Source organism: Didymosphaeria variabile (genome assembly GCF_027946475.1).
Source record: "Didymosphaeria variabile strain IMI 356815 chromosome Unknown scaffold_2, whole genome shotgun sequence".
NCBI lineage: Eukaryota > Fungi > Ascomycota > Dothideomycetes > Pleosporales > Didymosphaeriaceae > Didymosphaeria > Didymosphaeria variabile.
Genome location: NW_026611621.1, coordinates 3,559,956 through 3,582,602, shown reverse-complemented (window position 1 = coordinate 3,582,602; position 22,647 = coordinate 3,559,956). Strand labels below are relative to the sequence as shown.

General features: G+C 53.6%; 6 protein-coding genes across 6 annotated transcripts; 2 read left to right on the top strand and 4 right to left on the bottom strand.

Moving 5' to 3' along the window:
* Positions 1-2,645: 2,645 nt before the first annotated feature.
* N0V89_002881 (uncharacterized protein) lies at positions 2,646-4,279 on the top strand (the record flags this gene model as incomplete). Its single annotated transcript, XM_056211686.1, has 4 exons — positions 2,646-2,710; positions 2,784-3,629; positions 3,736-4,069; positions 4,124-4,279. The coding sequence occupies 4 exons, from the start codon at positions 2,646-2,648 to the stop codon at positions 4,277-4,279; spliced, it is 1,401 nt and encodes a 466-aa protein (XP_056075159.1).
* Positions 4,280-9,034: 4,755 nt separating this feature from the next.
* Positions 9,035-11,891, top strand: N0V89_002880 (uncharacterized protein; the record flags this gene model as incomplete). Its single annotated transcript, XM_056211685.1, has 7 exons — positions 9,035-9,510; positions 9,564-9,772; positions 9,870-10,114; positions 10,208-10,365; positions 10,882-11,313; positions 11,371-11,526; positions 11,582-11,891. 7 exons carry the CDS (start codon positions 9,035-9,037, stop codon positions 11,889-11,891), a joined length of 1,986 nt encoding a protein of 661 aa, XP_056075158.1.
* Positions 11,892-12,539: 648 nt separating this feature from the next.
* On the bottom strand, positions 12,540-13,082 carry ROK1_2 (RNA-dependent ATPase rok1; the record flags this gene model as incomplete). The annotated part of the gene is made up of 1 exon (XM_056211684.1): positions 12,540-13,082. The coding sequence occupies one exon, from the start codon at positions 13,080-13,082 to the stop codon at positions 12,540-12,542; it is 543 nt and encodes a 180-aa protein (XP_056075157.1).
* Positions 13,083-13,372: 290 nt separating this feature from the next.
* Positions 13,373-14,788, bottom strand: ROK1_1 (RNA-dependent ATPase rok1; the record flags this gene model as incomplete). Its single annotated transcript, XM_056211683.1, has 1 exon — positions 13,373-14,788. One exon carries the CDS (start codon positions 14,786-14,788, stop codon positions 13,373-13,375), a length of 1,416 nt encoding a protein of 471 aa, XP_056075156.1.
* A 464-nt stretch (positions 14,789-15,252) lies between these two features.
* Positions 15,253-16,159, bottom strand: ATP20 (ATP synthase subunit G atp20; the record flags this gene model as incomplete). The annotated part of the gene is made up of 3 exons (XM_056211682.1): positions 15,253-15,517; positions 15,574-15,658; positions 15,898-16,159. 3 exons carry the CDS (start codon positions 16,157-16,159, stop codon positions 15,253-15,255), a joined length of 612 nt encoding a protein of 203 aa, XP_056075155.1.
* A 412-nt stretch (positions 16,160-16,571) lies between these two features.
* N0V89_002876 (uncharacterized protein) lies at positions 16,572-20,240 on the bottom strand (the record flags this gene model as incomplete). Its single annotated transcript, XM_056211681.1, has 5 exons — positions 16,572-16,874; positions 18,625-19,197; positions 19,245-19,504; positions 19,541-19,944; positions 19,999-20,240. The coding sequence occupies 5 exons, from the start codon at positions 20,238-20,240 to the stop codon at positions 16,572-16,574; spliced, it is 1,782 nt and encodes a 593-aa protein (XP_056075154.1).
* Positions 20,241-22,647: the final 2,407 nt, after the last annotated feature.

Sequence of the window (22,647 nt, the reverse complement as noted above, 5' to 3'; positions counted from 1 at the left end):
TCGAGCATCGCCTCCACCATACGCTCGACCATCCGACCAGAGTTTCCGTCGGATTCATGCATCAACTTCTGGAATGCTGTACCATATGACTGAGCAAAACTCGAAGTTACTCTTAGCTTCCGCACGAGAGCCATTCATACCTCGAGCGAGTGATTGATTACGGCGGTGCCAGCCCAAGTTTTCCTCAGCAAACTATGTTCCAGATGTGCTTGCCATCGCGTCCTTCTCGCTCTGCTACCTGTTGATAGCGACCGCCAAGACGCGTTCTCTTCTGCTCGCGGTCTCATTCTTGCTTTGTACATAGTCTGCAACTTCAATTTGGAGGCTCCACTTGACCGGCTAAAACCAGCTCATTCTGAAGACAACCGACGGGAAATTTGATATAGATCTGGTCCGGAAGGGGCGAAGCCAACGCTGACGAAGGGAAAGTCGCGTGTTACTTGTTGTCTCCCAGATTAAAAAGGCCCTGGCATTCGCGCCAGAGGAGCGCCCCACTGTTTGTACCCGTTCGAAATTCGTTGCGTTGCAAAGAGCATCGACCTATTGGTGTAAATGGCAACCTGCAACACTACACATTTGCTGCTCAACACTCATGTACCAGGAAATTTGCGTGCTGCGCTAATCTCGGAGAGCTTTTGTGGATGTTAGGGGACGATAGTTGCCAGAGGCAGCAGCTTATAGGCCAACTTACAACAGGCTGGGCGCCTTCCGGCATCAATTTCTTGGGAAGAGGCTCGGTCCGAGTTTGGCCTAGGGTTCGGCATGGCTGGTGCACGGTACCCAGCTGGCAAGCATGTTTGCAATATGCAACGGCTTTGTGCCGTACGACTGTATAGTTGTCCCTGCTGGAAACGGCTGTCAGTGTCTCGCGTGGAAGCGGCTGTATCTCCGCGAATGCAAGACACCATGCTCGCCTCATGCTGCTTTGATAATGACGCAACCTTCTTTAGACGACATGCCTACAACAATATTCAAGTCTCCTATGGCTCTCATGCCGTGTTTAGCGGCGATAGGAGCTGTACCTTGCAGGCGTCCTACCTTGAACAATCAACACATAAATTACAATACCGAAAATTTCGAGAAGCACACTGTCTTCGTATCTCATTTCATGCGCCGCTACAAGAAAAAAGGATAGTCCTGCAGCGGCGTAGCGGCACCCAAGCAAGCCACTCTGGCTCGATCTTCCACAATCGTGGGATCGTGCCACACCCACACACATTAATATCCGTACGCAATGCACGCGCACGCCAACACAGCCCAAGAGCAACGCGATTCGACCGCGGATGGTCTCCCGCGGACCGATGCCTGTGGATCTGCAAGAGCAAGGTATCTTACCCCAGCATGTGCAGCTACGTACAGGAGCTTGAATTAGTCCTGCAAGTAGACGCGGACTATGTTCTCTTCAGCCGACTCCAGGTACTTTGGTCTCTTTGTTTGGTTGCAGAAGGCACAGCGATATTGATTGTGTCGATTCCGAGCAAAGGGACAGTGAGTCTTGTCTCGGTCAGGTTTGGAAAGACACTGTCTGACGTGGAAGATGTGGCGTTGGAGTTGACAGCTTGCCGTCGGTATACAGTTGGCCTCCACTTGTATGCCATCGGCATCCTCAAAGCACTAGCTGCGGTGCTTGGGTTCAGCGGCTCGGCGAGGCCACCTGCAACGCTTGCGTATTTCAGCAGGACAAGTCGCTGTAAACAGGCAACTGCAGTCAAGCTGAGTCGAACCCTGCAAGAAATTCCTGCTGGTCACCGTTCGGACAAGTATCAATCAGAAGTTTGCTTCAAGTATGCGTATTGGAAACCATAATATCGCGATTAGCCGACGGCACGGCAGTGCGTCAGACGATAGCAGCCCCAAAAGAACGCAGACTGATAACCCTGCGATGAGCAGCAGGCGCTCAGTCAGGACCGCGGGTCCGCCTGCCGTCAGGACGCCGCTCACAGTGGAGAACGCTTGCAGCGGCTAGTGCATGGCGCTTTCACAGCGCAATGGCCTAGAGCCCTGATCGCAGATGTGGGCTGGCGCGCCGCCGCCAAGCGGGGACACGATATATTGGTGTGCGATCATCAGCCGCATTGTCGACGAGCACGCGCGCGGTATCTCACGGGAGGCGAGAAGATGACAGGCGCCGTCACGAGAGACAAGTCACGGACGATCGTTGGTGGTTCGGGGTGCACAGTCTCGTGCTCATCAGTATGGTCCCATTCCCCACCGAAGCGAGTGCGGGCGGCAGAGCACAGGCTGGCCGAGTACACGGCGCTCGCTGCAGACTGGGCAGAGGATCCCTGAGCGCCAGGATGCCCAAAATATGCACGTATTCAACGGCTGGCGGGTCCCCAGCAGGACGCTCGTGCTTTCACTGGTCGATTCCGCTAGTGTGCCCACCCTGGTCACTTCTGAGATTTCGACGACCTCACAATGCTCCAGCCATGTTAAGACTACCCCAAATGCTGCTAAGAGGATGTCCTGCAGCTTAAGCTGCGCCGGGATGCGAACTATCATTCGACGCCCGGACGTGTGGCTTGAATATTTAGTCTCCCGCCCTCCCTCCGGGGAACGGTCGGATTCCCTCCTCCATCAATGTGATCTTCGTTCCCGTTGCACTCGGCACATCTTCTTTCCTAGCACATTCGTTGGTCGTTGCCATGTTTCCGTTTTCATCATGGATGTTTCCTAATTGGAGTTGGTTCTGTATCTTCCTGGCCGCTTTGTACGTCAATCTGCTGCGACTCATTGCGCTCACCCCGCAAATCTCGGCATCTTGGACTGACTCGGTCTTGCAGCTTGTTTCGCTACATCAGATTATGGATCAACCTGGCTGCGGTATGGACATACACGCCCATTCAGCCGGTCGATGAACCCAGCATTACTTCGCAAGATGTGACGGTCATCATTCCAACCGTTGCCGAGGACATTCAACAATTAAAAGAGACGGTCCAAACGGCCTACCGCCTCGAACCCTTCGAGCTGCTACTTGTGACTCCCGACTCCCGTGTGAAGCGGCTGTACCAGATGGTTGAAGAGCTGGGCTGCCCCAAGAAGATCCAGGTGCTGTCCGTGAGCCAGGCCAACAAGCGCCGCCAGCTCTCGAGAGCAATTCCGGAGGTGCAGACAAAGATTACACTATTGTTGGACGATGACGTGTGGTTGCCGGAAAAATTCAACAAATGGATGCTGGCACCTTTTGAAGATGCTCGCGTGGGCGGCGTGGGAACGAACCAACAACTGCGTCGGAAAAACCGAAACAATATCTGGGAATTTCTCGGCGCGATATATTTGGTGCGAAGGACGTTTGACTGCACAGCGTGCAATTGGCTCGACGGCGGCCTCCCCTGCCTCTCTGGACGTGCTGTTGCGTACCGATCGGAAATTCTACAAGATCCAAACTTCACCTACGGGTTCACGCACGAAACGTGGGGTAGCGACCACTTTCTCAACGCGGACGACGACAACTTCATCACCCGATGGCTCTTCTCGCACGATTGGAAGATCCAATTGCAGAACCACCGCGAGTGCGAGGTGGAGACGACGCTGGAACACGATCCCAAGTACCTGCGGCAGTGCCTGCGGTGGGTGCGTAGCAATTGGAGGAGTAACCTGACCAGCTTGAGCGAGCTGCACATGTGGTTGTAAGTCGCCGAACGCGCCCCAAGCCCTGCGCAATTCGCGTCGAGGTGCCAAGCACTACCCCTCCCACTGGCCAGGGTTGGTCGTGGCTAACCCGTTCCGCAACAGAAATTATCCCTGGTCCCTGTACGCCGTCTTCCAGACGACCATTACGCAATGGGCCTTCCTCTACGACTGCGCCCTTGTTGCCGTCTTCTATCTCGCCATGGTGGAGGCGGGCTACTATCCAGGAGGGAACGAAGCGCAGCTCTACGCGGACTACAAGCAGACGCGCACGCTGCTATGGGCCTTGTTCCTCGGACACATGGTGTTCTCCAAGACGATCAAGCTAGTGCCACATCTGCTACGAAACCCGGGCGACGTGCGCTTCGTGCCGGTCTCGATCCTCTTTGGCTACTTCCACAATCTCATCAAACTCTACGGATGCATTACCGTAACAGAGGTGCGTAGACTAAGACGAGTTGTGTTATTTCCGCGTGGTGCTAACACCATGCAGACGACATGGGGCACGCGTGAGGGCGCCGACACGGACGACAACATCAGGATGCTGCCAATCCCGCCCATGGCCTCGATTACGCCGCCGCTCTCGCCGTCGCCGCATGGACGCATACTCCGCGAGCGCGCAAGCCTCATACCGACGGCAGTGAGCTGAGGCTGTGGTTCCTCGTCAGGACAGCCGACCCTTGCTAGTTGAAGCGCCGCTTGGCGGCCTAGGGAAGCAGTAATTTAGACGCACGACGATCCGTTGCATGACGATAGAGAGCATTTCACATCACGGTTGATTCTCACACATTGTTGTCTTTTGACAGGATTAGCGACGGGAGTTGGCTTCGGGCACTAAAAGGACCGGACGGATACACGGCGTTCAACAGGCGTCTGGCGGGTCCGCGGACTCGCTGGCGATGAAAAATTGTAGCGTTCTTGAGGGTTTGGCATTGCTGGGTTTGGCGACCATGTAGTCTATGCAAAAAGCACCGGCGCGTTGTGCGCTTCCCCATCTGTCATCGCTCCCCCCAGCCTGGACGTGCTCGCATGTAGTCATCATCATCATCACCACCACCACCACCGTCACACCCTCGCGCGGCGCTGGCGGCGGTTGCACCGAGGGCAGACGGGCAGACGGGCAGGCGACACGAAAGCTAGACGAACGCTCCTCGTCGTCGCCGCCGACTTGAGTCGATGATCTGAGGCCGTCGGTCGGCATGCACGGACCGCCCATAGCGCGAACCATCTCCCGCGGCGCCCGCACTTTGGACCCAGAGTGGCATCCTGGCGGGGGCTGGGGGCGCATATCTCGTGTGAGAGGCGGGACAGGCCCGGCGACCCTCTGTGCAAAGGCGGAAGGTGCGACTCGAGGTACATACGGGCTGGTACCGGTACGTGGACGTGCAGCGCCAGCTCCTCCGGCCTCAGGGCGCGCAGGGAGCACACGGCGGTCGGTGGATTGCGGAAGAAGCTGGCGGTTGTAGAGCGTATGGAGCGCCAACAGGTGCGGTGTTTTCTCGCCATGCGTGCCTGCCTGCATACGACGACGACGTCCCATTCGTGCACTGGCACGCGCCGATGGCGCACACAGAGGGCACCAACACCACCCGCGCAGCACCTCTGCGGGCCCCTCTTATCGACCCTCGGCCCCAGCCAGCACCGCGACCCTGGCGACCCTCAGCGTCGACACGCCGCCGCGCCTGCGAGCGCTCGCTGCCGGGCCTTGCGCGCGCCCTCGTGCTGCCTCACCACCGCCCGCGAGCCTCGTGGACCCTCTCACCCCGGACTGCCTGGGCGCCGACAGCCAGACCCTTTGCGCAAACCTTATGCCCGTCATCTCCCGGCTCCCGCAGCCCAGAGCCAGCTACTCGCTGTCTGCGCGCCCGCCGCATTGACGCCGAGTCTTGAGCTCGTCATCGCATCGCCCGGGGGGCCACCACGCCAGGCACGCATGCAGCGTGGTCGGGTGGCCAGAGATGGCTTGTTCGGGGCTTCATCAAATGGCAGCATGCAACCCACGCATGTTCCGTCTCCCCGATGCAAACGAATGCACGCTCCTCTCGTAACGGAGTAGGAACGCCCTTGCAGCACGAGCAACTCGTCATGGGGTGCTGCACCTGTCCCGAATTGGGCCGGCCTCGCCGCCATCGGTATCAACCTGCACCTCCATCCGTCTCCACGTCTGCACCCTACGTAGCGATGCAGATGCGCCAAGCTCAGATGAACCCTTCAGGAACCATTTCTCATGGACGTCACAGCGCTACATGCCCCTCAGGTTGCCAGATATGCACTCGCTCCCATGTCTTTGCACAACCCGCGGAGTCTGCTACGCACCTCCCGCAATTGGACTCACCCGTCGCCTGACACCTTCAACCAGAAACACTGGCAACTTTCCCAGACCCGCACCTCAAATGCATTCCCCCGTGCTGGGTCCGCGCAAATTTTTTCGTGCTTGTCCATTCGCCAATGCGTGCTCGGTTCGAGCAAAGCATTTGCCGACATGTGGGCTTGATGCGTTTTACTCACCGTTCAGCAATTACTCACATGGCTTTCCCTCCGTGCCTCATCTGGAGCATTCACTACAACACCAAGTACCTCGCACCCCGGGCTTATCTGCACGTAGGCTCCAAAGTAGACTAACGACCAAGATGTGTCGTTCCTTGCATTACCACAAACCTTGCTCTTCACATCCTTGCTCCTGGCAACGTTTGCGTTTCTTCAGCAGCCGCCTCAATTCATCAATTGCAAATTGCATGACGGTATCTTTCAACCGTCGCTCTCTTCGTAACGATCCTTTCTTCACCTGAGCAAGTTGCATTTCTCCACAACACGACGACATTCGCCACCTTCAAGGTGGGCTGTTCCTCTGGACCAATGTCATACATTCGACATACAAGGCATCATGGGAACTTCAAATGTTCATCACGATACTGTCACAACATCTAATAAGCACCCGTCACATCATTGCTCTATCAAGGCAGACCAAAAGTAGTTCGGGGCTAGATCATGTTGAATGACGACAGTTGTGACCACTAGAGTGCCTACCTGCACTCTATGCGCCGTCGGATCATCACAGAGTTATCAACACCGATACCCGCACCACGCGACCTGAATACAACTTTGGAAAACTTTCCGGATCCATCTCCGGCTATCTGATATGAACCAAGATTCTACCCGCGAGCATAGCACCTTGTACCGGGTACAATAGTGGGGGACATGCCCGAATCCACAGAAACGACATGGAATGGTCACCCAATTGTCCCTGCAGTGACATGCGACGTCGTGTTACATGCAACTCGCAAGTATTGTGCCGTTGTTTCAATCTCACGATCTGGACCACGGGAACACATGCCGGCAACTCTTGCTCCAAGTATTGAACACGAACCTGTTTGGGTTCGTGATGAAGCAAGATGTGCCGCCATGGAATGGATGCTTGTATTCGTCGATGCAGCTAACAATCCTTAGTGGAAATTCACTAATACGAAACCGAGCTTCCCCAGGCAATGATCAACCTTAGCGATATGTCCAAGGTGTTCACAGTTAGACGTCCCTTTCTAGCGCGACACTATCAACCACGACATTTACAGCCCGTGGCACAGTTCATAACGAGCGTTCACATGCGTAATCGTCCTGGAGTAGAGCGAGATGACATGATCTAAAGACCCTGGTAGAGCATCTGAATTTGACATTTGCATCGCAACACTTGGCAAACCCCATCTTTTGTGCTACGGAGTAAGCGCTACAGTCTAGCTGTATCGGAAGACCGGACCCATTCAACGCAATGCACCTAAAATGACTTGCAGCTCTTTGATTCTGCATCGTCATGCAATCAAGATCTCGTACTCTCCTCAGCACTTGTACAAGTGGGTAATCAGCGTAAGACGATTACTTCGACTGTGGCCTCGGCAGCAGTAGATCCAAAGGCACGGTAAACACGTGTCTTGTCGGGACGAATATCCGATCACTCCAATGCTGATGTTCATGAGTCATGTCCATTTCACAGTCGTTCTCAATCCGACTCCGTAGCAAAGACCAGCGTCTGCTCCAGTGCTACTAGTGTTTACGCAAAGGTGCCACGGTCGAGGCGAACCGTGGGTCTCAGGCGGGAGAGGCCAAAGCTCTTCGATGGCCTCCAGGCAACTGTCAGGGTCGTGTGGGGTGGAGCAAAAGTCCGCAAGCCGGACTCCGAGGTCTTAGTCATGGCGAGCAGCTTCGCTTGTCATGCAAAGTTTCGCCCGTCAGCATCCTCTTGCTAACGCGGCTAGACGTCCAAACCAATCTCATCCCAAACGGCACGAACAGGTTCTTCCCTGGCGAACTGCAGAGCGCCGAGGTAGGCCTTGGTCCCGCTATAAGTTGCGTTGACAGCGCAAATCGAGGCCCACAGTCGCACGACTACGGGACTTCCCTCGTACCGTCTTGTCCGAGTAGCGGCAATATCCGCTCTGATCTGTTCCTCTTGTTTGGTAGCGTGAACCTAGAGGAGCATTGGACACGTGATCGTCTATAGACCAGGCTTTGGTTCGGCCTGCTTTCCTCCGGTCACGGGCGGTGGTGGGGTAGACTGCGAGACCCTTGTCTACGACCCCTCCATGACTGCTTGAGCTTCCTGCTTGGGGCATGAGGGGTAGCCCACTATGCTTACGACTACTTGTATGACGATGTGTGGAGTGCAGTTTCGGTCTGCAAGACGAATAGATGCAATTAGCGCGGTCAAGCATCTGGAAGATTCTGCCTGGGCGTGGGGTGTTATGCGAGCTAACGCAGGTAGGTGGGTATGCGAAGAACTCAGTGTAGCGGAGAATCAGACCTGTGCCTGGGTAGCATCGGAGGAAGAAAGTGGACGAGGGAGATCGACTGAGTGCATTGAGTACGCTCGCAAAGTGCCTGTGCGCAGTCGCTTGTTCCTTTACAGGGATCGACCACATTACGGCTTTAATGCAAGCGGTACCAGAGCTGTAAACAATATACCGACAAACCTTTCAGAGAACACACGACTAACGAGATATCAATAGTAGTTCCCTATTCAAATAACGAGGCAAACGTTATCAGTTCAACCTCGCAGCATGTAAAGCGTAGTCTGTCGAGACAACACTTCGTTGCTTACTCCAGTAAGATAGTTGTGAAAAGTGCGTTGTATGCCAGTGATTCCACCTGTCGTGTACAACTATCATGATACCTGAGGCGAAGTAGAAGTACAAATCTTTGTTTCAGCACAGCGATCCGAATTTCTCCTCCATTCGGACGTTTTTACCCCGCCAACCCGAGCCTCGCTTTGGCACCACCAAGACACACGTGCCTTACACAAGTAGCTCAACGCAAACCATCATCCCTTTTAGCCGAAGCAACACTACGTTTCGAATCTCATTCGATCCACGGAGACTTGCGCAATTCTCAATACGATCAATCCCGAACCCCAACAATGCCGCTCAGAATCCTAGACTCCCACATCCACCTCTGGCCCTCCATCGCGACCTCCTGCACAGACCATGGCTGGATGACGCCCGGCTTCTTTTTAGCAAAACAGCATGGGATACAAGAGTACGATGCCGCCACTGCCCTTGCGCCGGTCCAGCCCGCCAGCTTCGTCTACGTGGAAACAGATCGGTATCTCCCCTCCTCTTCTCTCTTCGTCGATCCCGAGTCTAGTTTAGAAGAGAAACAAGAGAGGATAAGGCACTGGGCACGCGCACCCTTGCAAGAGTTAGAGTTCCTTCGAAGAGTGGTGGAGGGGAATGTGCAGGAGGGCGATGGCGCGAGCAAAGAGGATGGTGGAAGGTTGAAAGGGCTTGTGATTTGGGCGCCATTTCACCTGCCATGTAGTTTATTTGAGATCTATCTAGAGCTTGCGAGGGAGACGCTGGGCGAGGAAGCATTGAAACGTGTTGTGGGGTTTCGGTACGCTCAACCTCGTGAGACCTATCTGGTGGGGGAGTTGCTGACGTGCATAGTTATCTCCTCCAGGGGCGGACAGCCGAGCAAGTTCGATCAATTATAGAAAACAAGCACTTCGTCTGGAACGTGAAAAGAGCGTGTGAGAAGGGGCCGAAGCGACTAGCGTTTGATGTAGGCGTCGATGCGCACCGCGACGGCATAGAAACGTTGGAAGCAGTCTCCAAACTGATAGAAGGCGTAGAAGAAGGCGTAAACTTCGTTCTTAGTAAGTCTTTCCCGTCTTTCGCCTGACCTCCTTTATACATGCCATCCTCGGAACATTGGTAAATGTATGGGACAAGGCATGTGCTAATGTCCCGCAGACCACCTTTGCAAACCCGACTTATCCTCTTCCAACTGGGACGGCTTTGAACGCTGGCAATCCAGTATTGGACGATTGTCTTCACATCCAAATGTCTATATGAAGCTCAGCGGTGCGCTGAATGAGTTCTCGCCCTCTACTACGCCTTCGTCCGCGAAAGAGATCCTTGTAACATTGCGGCCATATTTGGATCATTTGCTGCAGAGTTTTGGGGCGCATAGGGTGCTGTTTGGGAGTGATTGGCCGGTACGTACTTCTTCATCATTCATTTTCCCCTTTTGGTCTTGAGAATCCTGGACGGGAGTTTGATCTTGAAAGGCAGGCGCTAATAATGAACAGGTATGCAATGTCGGTGGACCAAAAGGAGAGCAGGGCAATTGGGGTTACTGGGTTGAGGTTGTGGAGAAGTGGGTGGAGGACAAAGGGTTAAGTGAGAGAGAGAAGGAGTGGATTTGGGCGAAGACCGCGGCGTCGGCCTACGGGATTGCGGAGTTCAGGTGAATTTCGCTAGGGAAAGGGGACGAGGGTGGAAAGGGAAAGGCAGATGTAAACCTTGGGACTTTATTGCCAGCGTTGTAAGTTCTCAATCGCCGGTAATGACTTGGACTATAGAATAATCATATGCGATAGTATCATCTTCATTTGAACCCCATAGTATTGAGAGGGTACGATTGAAGCGGAGTCTGACCGCTAGCAACAGGTAAACAGATCACGGTTTGATTTGAGGTTATGATAGGACTTAGGAGTTTCAACACAACTTCCTTGCGAGTTATATCAAGTGCGAATCGCCGTATTCCTTCTTTCCTCAAGTTACCCTAGTACGTCGCACGCTTTGTTACCTCGGCACCCTTTCTCCCGAAACCCAGCTCTCGACCTCCTACACCCCACCTAAACGCGTCCGCCAAACCACACTGCCGCCGGCCACACTTTTGCGCATCATGAGGCCTTCAAAGTTCTCAGACACTATTTCCTCTACTGTCAAGGCCCTCCATCAACGTGTCACAGCTGCGCAGACCCTCTATCCGCCGTAACCCCTCCATTGCGAACCCCGCCACCTCCTATTCCAACCGATCTCAGCTACCCTTGTCCACACCCACAATGTCTAATCCCGCACAATTACTTAAGGGCAAATCAACAGCCATAACAGGCGGCGTAACAGGCATCGGTCGCGCGATCGCACTCGGGTACATCTCGCATGGCGCAAACATCGCGATCAACCACTTTGACGACGCGAAGTCGGCAGAGCAGTTCAAGAGCCTCCTTGACGAAGCAGCAAGCATACTAGGTAGTAAGGAAGAGGCACAGGAGCGCATAATTGATGTACCGGGTGATGTAGGAAAACCGGAGACAGGCAAGAAGCTGGTTGCGGAGGTGGTGAAGCGCTGGGGACGGCTGGACGTTGTCGTGAGCAATGCGGGGATTTGCGAGTTTAAGGAGTTCCTTGAGTACGCTGCCAAACCTCAAGACGCAACGAGATAAGCAACACTGACATCCTGGTATAGGATAACACCCGAACTCTGGGCCAAACACCATGACGCCAACCTCACCGGCGCATTCAACACCATCCACGCAGCCGCCACACAAATGTCCACGCAATCTCCCCCGGGCGGCTCTATAATAGGCATCAGCTCTATCTCTGCCCTCGTAGGCGGCGCACAGTACGCGTCCCTCCTTCCTGCTCCCGTTTCCCCTTCACCTTCTAACCTCGTACAGACAAGCCCACTACACGCCCACCAAAGCAGGCGTCCTTTCCCTCATCCAATCCGCCGCCTGCGCGCTGGGCAAGTACAACATCAGATGCAATGCACTGCTCCCTGGTACGATCAAGACGCAGCTCAATGACAAGGATCTTGAGGATGATGAAAAGAGGAAGTATATGGAGGGCCGGATACCGCTGGGGCGCACGGGCGAGACAAGGGATTTGGCGGGGCCGGCGGTGTTCTTGGGTAGTGCGGAGTTGAGTGGGTATGTGACGGGGGCGCAGTTGTTGGTTGATGGGGGGCTGTTCGTCAACCTACAGTGAGTGGGAGGACGAGGGCTTTGACAGGAAGGATTACATATGAATTGGATCGAAACATTGGGTTGAATACATTAACATGGTATATTTGGTATGCACGGAGTGTACACCTATCGTACGCCCGCAGGTAGTATCCCGTTTACATGGGCCTTTTTTTCGGGCATAGATCAATGCGGCTTCGTCGGCAACCAAAGACCCCGACCACCATAGTCATCAGGCCACTCTACAGGCGGGTTTAAGGGCAGGATGGTCGAAAAGTCGCTCTGAGTTTTCTTTTCCAACCCATGGCGTTCTACTCGATCTACTTTGATTTGATTACTTTAAACAATGAACTTGGTAGACGACCTGGCCAACTTGTAAACCTCAACCTTGAGTCAACTCATAATAAAGTGCTCAGGGGCATGATTGAACGATTCAATCGGTTTGAGTTGTTTCAGCTTTCGCAACCCTTTCAACTTGTTTAGCGCTCACGTTCTGGGAAACCAGGGTAGCTGAAGGATCTTTAGGATAGCGTCGAGTCACTTGCAAACGGGTTGAGAAGAGTTGAAAACATTCCATGCGTCACCTATGCAGTGCGCCATGGTAGGCAATTCATTGTTCTCACATTGCACAGATGGACTATATACTCATCTTATCTTCCCAACTTTCGTAGTCCTACTCAAAGCCTTCAAACTCACTTTCACTCGCCTCCTCTACCTTCCTCCGCGGCTCCTGTTCCTGCCGCTGCTTGCTACCAATCCTCGCTCCTCTCTTTCTGTTCTCAACACGCCGCTCATACCCGCTCTTCGTACTGATGCGCGCCTTGTTCTTCCCGTCATCCGTCTTCGCACTCCTCCTCGCCTCCACACCTTTCTTCTTCAATTCCTGCTTCTCCCTCTTCGTCGGCGTGGGCAGTGCATCTAACAGCCACTGCTTTACACTCTGCTCTTCTTCGGCGACACCCCTCAGCTTCTCCGCCGCACGGATAACGTTTGCGATGAGCTTTACGTATGGGATGTCTTCTTGAGTGTAGAACGTGACGGCGACGCCTCCAGCGCGACCAGCTCGCCCGGTTCGGCCGACGCGGTGCACGTACGCGGCTGCGCTGTTGGGCACGTCGTAGTTCACTACGCCGTTCAGTCCGCGGAAATCGACGCCGCGCGCGAGCAGGTCGGTTGTGATGAGGACCCAAATGTCGCCGCGACGGAACTTGGTCATTATGCTCTCGCGTGCTGTGCTGGAGAGGTTTGCATGGAGGACGGCGATGCGCGAGCTGCCACCCGCTTCGGGGGGAATGTCGTAGAGAAGCTCAGAGTGGAGGGCGATCGCACGAGGAATTGTCTGTGTGAAGACGAGGAAAGGAGGGCGAAGAGATGGACCGGAGCTCAGGGTGGGTATGGCGGTGGGATGTAGGAGTTGGCGGAGGCCGAGTAGCTTGCCCTGTTCGGTGGCGGCGTAGGTGAGTTGGTGTGAGATGTTGGGGATGGCGGTGTCCTTGAGTCCGACAACTAGGCGGATGAGGGGGCGGCGAGGGGGAGGGTTGTGTTGGTGGATGAGAGGGAAGTCCAGCGGGTGTTCAGGGTGGAAATGGCGAGAGTTTCGATGTTAGAGCCCATGGTTGCGGACCAAAGGCCGACACGGAGGAGGGGGTTTGTGCAAGCGTTCCATACGGAGACGGTCTGCTCCCGGAAGAGAGGGTCGAGGAGCACGTCGGCTTCGTCGAGGACGAGATGGCGGACGCTCAGGAGGGAGGCAAGGGAACCGTCGTTCTGCTTGAGCGCGTTGAGCAACGCTGCTGGGGTGGTGACCAGTATCGCAGCCTTGACTTTGTCTGCTCGTCTTCGCTTTCGCTTCTTCTGTTGCACGACCTTCTCCTCGTCACCACTATCCGATGCGCTCTCTTCTTCTTCCTCAAAATTCCTGGCAGCTTCTGCCTCGTCTTTGCTGTCTTCTTCTTCCGGCCGCTCGACCACCTCCATTCCCTTCTTCATGAGTGTCGCCTTCAGTCCGGTCCCCTTCGAGAGCTTCCTCGCCTCATTCACAATCTGCGACGCCAATTCTCGTGTAGGTGCGATAATGATAGCTCGGGGACCGTCGTCGCCTTCCGCGACTTTCTCGGACAAGAGCGCATCAATGACCGGAATCAGAAACGCTATTGTTTTTCCACTTCCAGTAGGCGCAACACTTAGAAGGTCAACATCACCACCATACTCCGCACCAGAGGCGCTCGCTGAAATCGAATTCCCATTCTGTCCCTCCTGCTCCGTCTTCCTCGACCTCAGCAGCAGCGGCAAAGCACCAAGCTGCACCTCAGTCGGCAGTTTGTACGCCTGTTCGCTCAGATTCTCTGCCAACCTCCTCGAAATGCCATATCTTATCCGCAACTGCGCGAAGGAAGTAAGAGGCTGAGGATATAACTGCTTCTTCGCATCCTTCTTCTTTTCCACGATCTTTTTCTCCTTCTTCCGCTTCTTTTTCTTCTTCTCGGGCTGCGCTTCGTCCTCTTGCGGCGCGAAGTCCTCGAGCACTGTGACCTTCAACTTGTGCGATCGCAGGATGCGCTTGCTTTCGTCCTCGTCGTATGGTTCTGCTTCCATTTCCTCTTGTGCGCCGTTGATTTCGGTGTCAGTCTGGGATTGGCTGGTGCGCTTTCGTTCCTTCTCCGTAGCTTGTATGGCAGGCTCTGCATTTTCCTTCTTCGACGTGCCAAAAAAATCTAGGTCAGCCGGCAGCGGCGCAGACATGTCTTGTGCATCCTTCCCTCTCTTTCGCTTTTTGCTTTTTCTTGTATCTGGAGAGACCGTGACTGGTTCATCGTCGCGGAATAGCTGCGGATTCGGAACTGCGCCGGCGGAAGGAAGCTTCTGCGAGGGCGCAGATTGTGCGGCTTTTGACGAGCGGGAGAGGAGTTTGAAGACGTTCATGGTGATTGTTGACGGCTGCGGTACTCAAACGTAGTAAAACGGGCACTATCGCCTTGAATACATTCTGTGTTGAAGCATATTGCGCTGTTGCAAAAAGTTCGAGATGCACAAAAAGTTGCCCGCGGCTCGGCGGCTCGGCGAAAACAAACGCCGCTAGTACAGTATACACCACTCGATATCGAGCACCGCAGTTCGTTGAGATCAAGGAAATGCATTGCCTAATTGCACAGAAGAAAAGAAAATCTAAATCTGAGTATGTGCAGCAATAATGGTACAGTGTTAGCCATTACATGTGCGCCGCATGCGCAAGTTCCACCCATCCGTTGCAGGTATCCGGTCATTACCAGATCGCCATGTCGCTTTACAATCAGCTACCCCTTCTGCATTCCTCCCTCACACCCCCGCGAATCCAACCTTGGTTCCCTCAAATTCAAGGGTGTTTCAAGTATTGTCGATATATGCATCTAGTGGTGTGCCTCCTTGGCGCGGTAGCCAACGAGCTTGAAACGGCCGATCATCTCGCCAACGGAGAAGAAACCAACAACCTCAGCAGCGACAATACCAGCGGAAATCCACTGTTGTTGAGAGAATCCCCTTACACGGTTGAGGACGTTAACGGGCTGTGCGGAGCTGGATTCGGCGGTGCGCGCACCGGCGTTGAGTAGGCTTGTGGGGTTCTTGAGTGCGTTGGTCACGGGCTGGAGGTACTGCTGGATGGTGGCCATGTTACTGTTCGCTGATTAGCACCTTAAGCCGAGCGTGGTAGGTTTTGAGGGATGTCGTACGGTGGTGCCATGCCTCGCTGATGAGCGACGAGCTTGCCAAGCTCAAGACCGACTCTTGAGTAGTAGATGACACGCGGGATCATAGCTATAGAAGGTTGGAGTCAGCATATCGTTTACAGTAACGTGTAGTCGCCATCATTGCGAGTCCTTTCGACACCGGAGGGCCACTAGCTGCAACGTGCCACTCCTGCGCGTCCAGACTAGGACATTTGAGCTTCACGTCGTGCCATTGAGCCCATTCAAAGCTCTCCGCCGGGCGCAAAAGCTCCTCCAGCTCCGAGTCCTCCTTCTTCTAATACATTCTCCCAAAGATCGCGTACTAACCTTGCACGCTCCCGATGAGCCTTCCCGTCCGTCCCCCAACCTTGTTTGCCGCATTGGTAGCCGCGCTTCCGACCTTGCTCGCAGCAGAACTGGCCGAGGAGGTGACGCGGGTCAAACCCTCCGATGCCTTCGACGATGCCTCGGCAGTCTTCTCCTTCGCGGCGCCAGCAGCTTCGGACGTGGACGACGCATTGCGGATGCCGGCGCGACGGACGGCAAAAGTCGAGTGCCGCAGCACTTGGCGGGAGGCTGCGAGAGACATTGTGACGGGTTTCGGACGCGAATTGGCGATGGGGTGGATGAGAGTCGGCGTCCTGGTTTTGGAGGTTGGGAGCTTCGGCTGCCAAATCTCACATTTTTCCGGCATGGCGAGTACGCGCACAGACCATGCTCGGGAGGTTCAGGATGGGATAGCACACGAGAGACGACGTTTTCTCAGCTACTCGATACTTGAATTGATATCTATTATTACATTTACTTTGGATAGCTCGTTGCCTCTGAATTAATACACATCAAATACCATCTTAGGCTTTTAAAGATGGAGGTTTTTGCAAATACCTATGGTACACTCAAACTCACCTCCTGAGGCCTTTGCAACATCACAGTCTAATGCGATTCGACACTTGTAACACCTGGTGGCCTGCTTCAGGCACATTAAAGGCGCTGCTTCCTTTCTACTTCTCTTTCTTCTCTTTCTTCTCTTTCACCTCCTTATCTTCCATGTACTTCGGCTCCTCTAGCTTCTTCCAATCTATATCAAACGTTCTCTTCGCACTCTGCTCTCTCCCCCAGTCGATAGACATATTCTTCTCCTCAGCTTCCTTCCCAAATCTCGCCTTCTCCACTAGCACCGTGGCATACGGCCCATGGTTCGGGTTCTTGGAGCGCTCCTGCTTGGTCATAGCCTTCGCTGTAGGTGTGCTAGCAACCGTCGGGGCTTTTGACGTAGAATCGCTCTCCGCAAAGCTCACAATCAGCTATGCGTCGTTTTTCGAAGCATGTTGGTCCGGTTGGGGCGCGACATACTCTGCAGTGATGGGGACATTGAGTATCACTCCTATCATGCCATTGCGTGTTTAATTAGATCGAGACATCTTGCATTTCCTATGTGGCGCTTTTTAACGTTGTTAGGTATGTGAATTTGATAGGTTTCCCCCTCCAAAGAACTCCATAAACACCAAGGACAAAGCACGCCAAGTGCCGTGGGATTCTATGCTTGTGAACATTGACGCGAATCACCGCTGCTCAGCCACATGATGGTACGTTCGACGTACAACTCCATGTCACTAATCTGCTTGTAGATGCACGTCAAGCCATAACAGGGTCTGTTGATATCTACGCGACTACATTCAAAATATTTCGCACTTGAGTCTACCCAAGCTTCATTGTACGGAGTTTCACGCATTGGAATTGTCTGAGTATGCATGGGTTTCTTCAAAGCTTCTACCTTCTACAATATAATGTCGAAGCCTGTTAGTACTCTGTATACTCAATTATTCTATGTACAGCACTGATAACCGAGCTCGATCGCACTTGGTAGCTCACCACTCGCATGGTACTGCCATCCATGATCCGGCCAAATCGATTCACAATGGCTTCAGGAGCAGGAAGACGAGAAGGGCGTAGAACTCCAAAAGCTCGGGTCTATGTTTTCTGCGATTCCAGAAGAAGCATTCCTCTTCTTGTCAAGAAGCACATGGAGCAACACAGCAAGAACAACTCGTCCGCCTTTCGGATCGAGCGTTGCACACGTGGGACATACAATTATGTTGTCAACATTGTAATTCGTGGTGCAGAGGGTGATGTATGAGGATACTGGGAACTAGCGTGAGGAGGAGGAAGCATTGCTCAAGATGATGCTCGAGATTCCTCCCTTGCGGAACGCCAATTATGAGACGTTTTGTGAGGCGCTCGTCGACGAGGAGGATGGTGATTGGGAGGAGGCCAAGAACATCTGGCGGGGTGGGTTCCGAAGCTTTTGGAATCTGAGAATGTTTGAGTGAAAGAAGCCGTAGCCTATCATCCGGTTTGTTTTGTGATTTGATGACTAGTTGCATTGGTTAAAGCACGTATGCTTAGGTATCCACACTAATACCAAGTCCACTTACCCGTACGCTCGCTTTTCTTAATTTCAAAATCTATGAACGGATGTGATACGATGTTTGCCCAAACGACACGCCATATATGCACATACAGTGCTCCTCAAGATCTGCACTGAGTTTAGCCCATCCTGTGTACCAGCTGAATACGTCCCTATGCATGTGTTCCAGCGGCACAAACGACAATCGCAGCCAATCGTTGATCTTGCACGTTGGTGATAAACGGAGTGTCCAATCAGATTACTGATCCATGTCCTCATGGCCCTTCCACCTCGGTTACATCCTGTTTCACGAAGCATACGCGCACACGCAATCAGTAATCCGGATGTCATGATGTTCATTCAAAGGCTCTGATGCCGCGTTCAACATCTACATAAAGTGAACGCTACCAGCCGATCTTGGAGGAGCGCCGAGGTAGGTGGTGGCCATTATAGGGAGCCATGCGAAATACGATGCGTCGACCAGTCCGTGAGGTGCTCTACGGTTACCCAGGAGCCGAGGTCCAGCAAGCTCACACCAACAGACCATAAGCACTCAACTTAGATGGTGTACCGGAACCCACGCTGGTCATCCTCCTGCGAAAGTTGTCAGCAAATGAGCATATATCGAACAAACATACAGAACTTACATCATTATACTCGAGCTCGACCTCGCCACGTTCCGCTTTCGCATTCGCGCGCCCGAATTGCAATGTCAACAACCCAACAATAAGAATGGATAACAAGCAGCACGCAATGCATGCGTAGATGCCTGGTCTATAATCAGGCGCATCCTGTGCTCTAAAGACAAGACCTCCAGCGATGCCACCGATACCTCCGAAACCAACCAGGGTTGCTGAGCAAAACGCACGCTTCCACTGCCCACGGATGTTGTTCGCCTGGTACGACATCGCAGCTGGGATGTTGCTGTTCGCGCCCGCAGTGGTGAGGAAGACGCCGAAATACTGGACTGAAGCTTTCTTGTGAAAGCCCATGATGGGTAGGCCGATCAAGCATAAGACCATGTTGAAAATGATAATGGGGCCGCGCATTTTGTAGCGATCTCCTGCCCAACCGGTGGCGTACATGACGATGGCGGCGAGGGCGTAGGGAGGGGCGACGAGGCATTGCGAAGCTCCGACTGAGAATTTCATCTTCTGATTTAGAATGATGGGAAGGAAATAGGCCAGCGCGTAGGTTACGGTGGTGGTGTTCAGGAAGATCTAGGCTGGGTCAGTGTGCACAAATACTTCACTCGGGTGATGCTTACCATAGCGTAGCCCCAGATCTTGACGTCCAGCGCCGCGCGGAAGAACTTGCCAGCGGAAAAGGGCTGAGGCTTCGCATCTCCACGGTCCCGATCGACTCGCGCGATGATGAAATTGGCCTCGCGCTGAGTCAAGAATTTCCAGCTCTTGTGAGCTCTATCGGGGAAGTCGACGAGAGCGAAGTACGCGCCGATACCCAAAGCGCAGGTCAATGCTCCCTCAATAACGAAGATCCACCGCCAGCCGGTCAAGCCTCCGTGGCCTTTGCAAGGAGGAGCTCTGCAAGAGCTGTTCTTGCCGCCTAATTGCATAAGACCGTAAGCGAGGATACCCGCGCATGCTGATGCGAGACTTCCGAGCATGTAGAAGACGGAATACCGTTTGCCAATGTCGTAACGGGTATACCAGGTCGAAAGAAGATAGACGCAAGATGGGAAGAATCCTGCCTCTAAGATGCCGAGAATTACTCTTAGGCCAGCCAGAGACTCCCAGTCCTTGACGAAACCCATACCGATCATGACTGCACCCCATGCAGTGGTAATGACAGAGAGATGCACGCGCGGGCCAAGTTTTCGAATAAGTACAGTCGACGGGGGTTGGAAGACTATGTAGGTGGTGAAAAATACGAGGGTTACGACAGAGTACCGCGAGACTGTGCTCCCAGCTGGGAAGGGAAGTGTAAGCATCAGCTCAGCGTTCATGCTGATATCTTGTCAGCTGTTATCATTGTGTTATGAGAAGTAACCAAGCGCATACCCAGCAACGGCAGCTGCCGACAAGTTTGTACGATCCATTAGACTAATGCAATAAAGGACCCCGACAGTCACGACGAGACGCCGGTCGATGCGGTGGATAATTGTCCTCTGCTCTTTCTCCGTGAACTCGGACTCGTAGTCAACATCGTAGGACGTCTTTGTCGGCGTTTGCTCCACATCCTCCAACAAGGTGGTCGGGTCCTTCTCAACGGCAGGGCCTCTGTCCATGCCTGCTTGAGCCATGGAGAAGGAAAGTCAGGGAAGAGAACAGGAATGTAGGAATGTTGGTGAGAGGTAGAAGAATGCAGATCAGATACACGACCAGGAGCATGCAATCTATATGTCACTGGAAGGCTCATTCTGGCAGGTGGCACCTGCACGACAGCTGTGAAGGCTGCCAAGGCGCATGCAGCGAACAGGGCTCTCGAGGTTGGAAAAATACCGAGGCAGTGGCAGCGGGATGACAGCGACACTGGGCCATGGTCACAGCCAGTTCGAGGACTTCCATCCTTTGCAGCCAACAGGAGCGCTGGAGAACAAGGGTAGCGGCGGAAACGGGAAGGAAACCTGGGGACGAAGAACGGGGTTGGCTTGGCACGTGTCCACCCCCGCAAGAAAGAACAGCAATTGTGGACTTGTGGAGCGCCACTGACCCCTCGCGGACGAATAGCAACTCACACCCCTTCTCCTACCACACCTCTTGGCCATCATGCCCGGGCGAGATTCCTTGGCAGTTGCGACAAAGATAGCCGCGGACCGTCACGCTTTGTGTTGCTGCGCGTCCAGCTTTCGATCGAGCCACGGTGCCACGAGTTAGTAGCACCACGACTCCGCCAGATTTCGCGGGGTACGGAGGGAAAAGGCTGGGCATCTGGGCATTGTCTGCCGTCTCCTCGCTCCGTTTGAAGCCTGCCCCGAGTTGGACACATTGCCGGTACTAACTCGTGCGGCTAGTCCAGGCTGTGCGGAGGCATCGTGGCCCGAGTGCTTTGGGCATCGGGTGATGCACCATCCAGCATCCACTTGCCAAGGACCAGACGAGAGCTTGACGAAACTATCGTATTGACCTGATGGCTCTGAAGGCTTAACAGACAGAGGCTCGCACGTAGTGCGCGAAACCCACCACTATGAGCCATTCATCCAGCCGAGGCCCATTCCATATGCCGAGTCGCCTTGCTTTAGTTGCACCGTCCATCTACTATGCTGCGCGTTCGCCCACAAGCTCGCACAATACCAACTCCGATTATAACAAGATCGAGTATAGCGCCTCATAGCAGAACCCACATTCGACCATCCCGACGATTGGTTAACGACAGTGACAATCCAAAGGAATCTCGGAGCGGCCGTGCAGCTCCTGTAGAATAGGCTGAAAGCGCAAAGTGGATTCCAACCTCCTTCCTTCAGCCCTCACTCAGCTCAGAACAGGCAACGAACTTTAGGTTGCCCAAAAGCAGCCTACACCGTCTTTCCAACTTACAGGGCGTTGTCTCTGGCAGCCTCCACGGGCGACGTCTCACCCATCCTTGTCGAAAGCTGACGCCACCCATCACAGATTGTGCACGAGCACGCGGGAGATTATCGAACTGGCTGGTCTTGGCTCTCTCGTGTCACCTCGCCAATCATTGTGTGCATATGCGCATCGCTAGACCCCTGTCTCTGTCCCCGAACGGATCGCCGGGTTCTCAACATTTGGACCGAGGCTGGCGTTTGCATGGTCTAGATGGACATGTACGTTTGACTTGGCGATTAGTTGATCGAGCAATTCACGACAACTGCTACGTCGTTCTACAAGCCACAGTATCTCAAGGTCTGATTTGCTGAGCCAGTTGATGAAGCATGTTTGATACATTCGAATACGGCATCTCAAGGTCTAGATATCAGAAGTCTATACTAGGGCTAACTGAGTGATCGTACTGGTGGCATGACTTCTTTCTGGAACTGGTTCTTGCATCTGACAGGTCTATTGTCACCTGAACTTCGCTCATCCCTTAGATCGGTTGACTTTCGCAATTATAATTTCGGTTTCTCTCTCCACCCTTCTTGATTGTTCTACGCCATCACTTGTTGTTTCACGCGCTCATCCCATTCATGGTCATTAATCCTACTCCGTGCTTGGCTGCAGCATAAGTAATGCATTGTTCATCCTCCTGAGAACCTACTAGTTCAACATCAAACGCAAAGAGCAGCATGGTAAGTCTGTACATTTTGATCAGAACCATAAGCCATCTGATGAAGAGATGGCGCAAGACATTCTATGAGAGCACCACACTACAAGACAGGCCATGTTCCCATACGGCAACAATGCGCTCGTCCTTAGCCTTAAGGGTAAAGATAATGATTCCGATGTCGCCCGTTGTCAATGGATGTCGTCCGGCTTTTGGCCCGCATGTATTACTGCAGTGCAAATTTCCACATCACACGTTCACAAGAGGATGTGGCAATTAGGCGCTCAGCTTCTAGGCGTCCGAAACATTCCCGAGATCTGCTAAAGGGGAATAGAAGACATGACTATCTATGATCCCTTGCGGCAGCTCGATCGTTCCGGGGTCCAAAGGATACTATGGGCATCATTGCAGGAGCCGAGGTTGACTTACGCCACGTACAGATCTCAGCACCGAAGAATCATATCATAGATCTCAACTAAGAGGCA